This window comes from Bos grunniens, chromosome 13 (genome assembly GCF_055505025.1).
Source record: "Bos grunniens cultivar Pamir isolate PY7600 chromosome 13, Bosgru_T2T1.0, whole genome shotgun sequence".
Taxonomy (NCBI): domain Eukaryota; kingdom Metazoa; phylum Chordata; class Mammalia; order Artiodactyla; family Bovidae; genus Bos; species Bos grunniens.
In genome coordinates this window covers 23,881,002-23,885,510 of record NC_141177.1, presented here as the reverse complement: position 1 = coordinate 23,885,510, position 4,509 = coordinate 23,881,002, and the positions used below count along the sequence as shown (strand labels likewise).

The window sequence follows — 4,509 nt, the reverse complement described above, 5'->3', positions numbered from 1 at the left end:
TCGGGCAGTCATGTTTGGGACAGAGGTTCTTCATCTATAAAGTGACTCATCTATGTCAGAGACTTGTTGACAGTATAAATGAAATAATGTGAAAGCTAATATGAAAGAGTGCAAAGTACATTATTTTTATCTTGTTTGCATAGAAAAAGGACATCATAATCCCTAGAGCCGTCAATACCATTTTCAAAGAATTCGATTCCCCATTTTCCACATCAATTTTCCGGGAGGCAGGGGACAAGACCTATTATTTGGTGTCTCGATTAAAATAATGCAGAGTGGCAGTGGCCCAGGAATCTCAGCCTGATATTTTTGGAAACTAAATGGGAGAGTTTTGTAGTTTGGCTAAAAAGCATTGCCCTAGAAAAGGCCAGAAATGCTGTCAATGGGGATGTTTATGCCATTGACAAAATAGTCACGGAATTGCAGTAGACGGCCATGAGCAGAAGCCAGTGGGATGCTTCCGGGTGGTGTGGTTCAATGTGACACACGTTTATCAGCCACGACAGCCTTTTTTTTATTATTTCCAAACATCACAACCAAAGCAAGAAACAAATCCTATTGTTCACATTAGCACAGATCAAGTACAGCAAGCCTCAGTATATTATAGCACAAGAAAAATACACAGTTGTATACCGAAGACACAGCATAATGTAAGAATTCGTGGGAGAGGGGAACGTGGGGACAACCAGAAAGTACAGTCTGAAGTCCTCTGGGATGGAAGGGGGTCTGACAGATGCTCGCAGCACACAGCTGTGGACAGAGCTCATCAGCAAGGCTCACCCTGTGTTCACAGGAGTGAATGTCTTTACTTGACTCAGTATAGACCTTGACAACAGGGTCACCCAACTTTAACACCATGTCAAACAAAAGAGCGGTGAACCAGAAACCATCCTCCTTCATACATCATCACATCACATAGAAAACCCGCGACAGAGACACAGTTCTTATGAGCAAAACAGCTTTCAAGAAAGTCACAGGCAGCTCAGAGTTTAACTCCCTGAAACTACACTTCAGCAATTTCTTGAGACACATGCCCTCCCATCCACAATTCCCTCTCTTGTTTTAAAGACAGAAAAGAAACCATAGGAAAATTTGTCTTTTTAAAATAGGGAAATACATACCTTAAAATAGCAAGATATCAAAATACTTTGTACATGGGTATGTTCTGATTTTCCAAAACACTTGATCTCTCTTTCATTAGAGTTTTCAAAGATGCCCTGTGTTGAATGCAAACAAACCCAACAACAACAGAAACAATCATAATAGCACAAAATAGAATAACACAATAATAATAACAAAAATAGAAGTGGATTCCATCCCCATCCTATTTCTTTCGGGGGCTGGGGGGTGGTGATGGAGTCAAGAAGAGGGGCACAGCATAGCATTACTTCTTCCACAAAGAGGTCATTGTTTTTAGGGTTATTTTACCGTAAATAGAGTAACAGACTAGAAATCTAGTTTCTTATGAAATGAGAGTAAAGCCATTCGAGCTGGGGGTTGGTAGCTGTAACAGGTTTGCTTGGGGGAGATTCCAGCTACCCTTACTGTTACTGCAAATCCTTGGGTCTGTCTGACCTGAAGCATGAAGGAGTGGGTGGGAAGCAGGGCGCAGGCAGGGATCCAAGACCCTGGGTGCATGGAAATGAATGCAGACAGCGCTCAGAGTAGCCTTCATGGATTCCCCCCAGGGACTATTTGAGAAATCAGAGCTTGTGACTTACCCACGTAGGCATCCTTTCAGAGAGCCTGTTATATACCGTTTTCCTCTTTCAACCAAAGGCTCTCTGCAAGCTTAAAAACAAGAAGATACCTAGGATCATGACTGGTAAAACTCTTTTTTATGTCTTATAAGTAGTTATCTGCCTTGTTGCTAAACACCTGGGCCAGCTGGAGGGTGGAAAGTGACCAGACTGAGAACCCTTGCAAAGGCCCCACGTCTTATCCCAAGTTCATGCCGTTGCAACTGCAGAGGATCTCCTTGAAGGTGTTGCGCAGCTCCAGGCTCCGGAAGGCATAGATGAGCGGGTCGATGACAGAGTTACACATGATGAGGACCAGGTAGGTATTGAAGTGGGCAGTGTAGCAGACACAGTAGGGGTTGGTGGGGCAGGTTATTATGAGGACAAGATGGAGGAAGAAGGGGGCCCAGCAGAAGACGAAGACCCCCAGCAGGATGGTGATGGTGACTGCCCCCTTCATGCAGGAGTGCTGCTGCGGGGCCGCTCCATCAGCGGGTGGCAGCGCGGCGATGCGCTTGACGTGCAGCCGGGCGAAGAGGAACATGTGCACGTAGAGGGTGCCCATGAGCAGCAGCATGGCAAGGAACATGGTGACCAGGCACACGATGACCATCTTGCTCTCGGAGTAGACGATGAACACCACACCGCAGATGCCGCAGCCCAGCCAGATGGCCACGATCAGGGCCAGTGCCTTCCTCACGGTCATGATGCTGTGGTAGCGGAGTGCATAGAAGATGGTGACGTACCTGTCAACCGCAATGGCCAGAAGGTTGCAGATGGAGGCCACCAGGGAGATGCAGATCATGGAGTCAAAGACATTGTCCATGTGCTGGATGAACTGGTCCTCCAAGGTCAGGTAGTCGCTGTTGACCACGGCGATCATGATGGTCTCCAGGGCATTGGACACGCTCACCAGCATGTCGGCCACAGCCAGGCTGCAGAGGAAGAAGTACATGGGGGAGTGCAGGTTGCCATTCCTGACCACCGCCAGGATGACCAGGATGTTTTCCAGCAGGCTGATGATGCCCAGGGCCAGGAAGACCTCGGGCTTGATGAAGACCTGTTCACAGAAGCGGCTGCTGCTCTGGTTGCTGAAGGAAGGGGCAGCGACGTGCTCTGAGCTGTTAGGCAGCTTTGGTTGAGCCGAGTGCAGACAGCACGAAGCATTCATCGCTCACAGGCAGCTGGCTGATTGGAGCGGGGGCTCCAGCAGGGTCCCGAGGCTGTGGCTGCTGCTGTTGCTGCTGCTTTAGGAAAGAAAAAAAATCTCCCCTGGGATCCTGGTTTCAGATGCTTGTCCAGAGTACAAGCTTGTCCAGTGTTAGATTTTGTTCTTCCCCAGAATAAAAGGATGGAGACAGGGAGAGAAAGAGACAGGTCGGGAGAGAGAATGAGAGACAGAGGAAAAAGTCAGCTTGGATTCTTACAAAAAACTTCCCTGTGCTTCTCCAGGACGATCAGTTTTAGAGAAACTTATCTCTCTCTCTCCCTTCTTAGCTTCCTACTGTCTCTCTTTCCCCCTCTCACATCCCAACCTGGGAACAGAAAACCAGCCACTAGCTGCTACAGTTACAACAGTTTTCATAGCAAGATGGGGGACGTGGTACCTGTTGTGAGGAGTGCGGGGGAAACACTCAGTTTTTATACATTGGCTGGAGGCAAACAACTCCTACTTAATCTTCAGAGCGGCGAAATGACCACTGAGCATCGGACGTCTTTCTGACTGACAGCAGAACCGGCTCCCAGGAATCGGACCCAGAGATTCAAAAGCAGCCTACTGCCCTCTGCTGGTCAGACCACTCATCCGTTCTCTGGCTGGGCTGAGCAGTTTTTGTCATGGAAACTGGCACAGCCGTCCTTTCGTCCACGTATTATTTGTTCATTCTTTTTCTTTTTTGGTGGCAAACATTTATTAAGCACCTGCCATGTGTTAGGTTTCTGCCCCGTTCAGGAAATTCAGTAGTGAGCAAAGCAGACACACCATCCTTGTTTCTCCCAGACTCAGAGTCTGGGGTGGGAGATGAGAAATCCAGCAGTTTTATTACAGTGTGATGCATGCTTGAATCGGGGAATGCCAGGAGCTGGGGGAGCTCTAAGGGAGCCCCCTAACATGCTGGTCAAGGGAAGTTCTTGGAGGAACGGGCTTCTAAGCTTTGATTTCAAAGAACAGAGGCGATGCCCAGTGGTGAAGTGAGGGCTGGGGTTGATGGAGACAGAAGAGGATTCCGGGCAGAGGGAATAACATGCTTACAGCCTGGAGGCTAAAAGCAGTGGTTCTACACGTAGCTGTGGGAATTATCTGTAGAATGTGTTCCTGGGGATCGCATTTGACCTTCTGAAACAGAATCACCCAGGGGTAGTACCTGGGCAGGTGCGTTTTCAGTTTTTAAGAGGTGAGGGGAGAATAGAGCCAAGGTTGAGATCGACAGAAAAGAGAGCTTGGTGTTTTTCAAAGGACTTTAGTTTTCTCTGGCCAGAGTGTGGAGCTGGGAGACACAATTTGAGAAATGAGTCTGCCTTTTTTTTTTAAGACGAGAGGGGCCAGGCTCCTGAAGGACAGTCTCAGCTGAGTGTGGGAGTTTTGGACTGTGGGGCAGTGAGGGGGCTGTGGGAAAGAGGAGGTGGGGTTTGCATTTTAGAATGATTCCTCTTTGCATGGTGGAGACTGCTGTGGGAGGGGATGAGTCAGAAGCCTGGGGGGCCAGGGCTGCAGAGATTCACAGGAAGATGATGGCATCTTGAAGCAAGGAGGTGGCCACAGGGCCATGGG

At 48.5% G+C, this 4,509-nt stretch overlaps 1 protein-coding gene across 1 annotated transcript; it reads right to left on the bottom strand.

The window, feature by feature from the left end:
• Nucleotides 1-490: 490 nt before the first annotated feature.
• On the bottom strand, nucleotides 491-3,510 carry MC3R (melanocortin 3 receptor). Its single transcript, XM_086332674.1, has one exon. It carries the CDS (start codon nucleotides 2,908-2,910, stop codon nucleotides 1,939-1,941), a length of 972 nt encoding a protein of 323 aa, XP_086188800.1. The 5' UTR covers nucleotides 2,911-3,510; the 3' UTR covers nucleotides 491-1,938.
• Nucleotides 3,511-4,509: the final 999 nt, after the last annotated feature.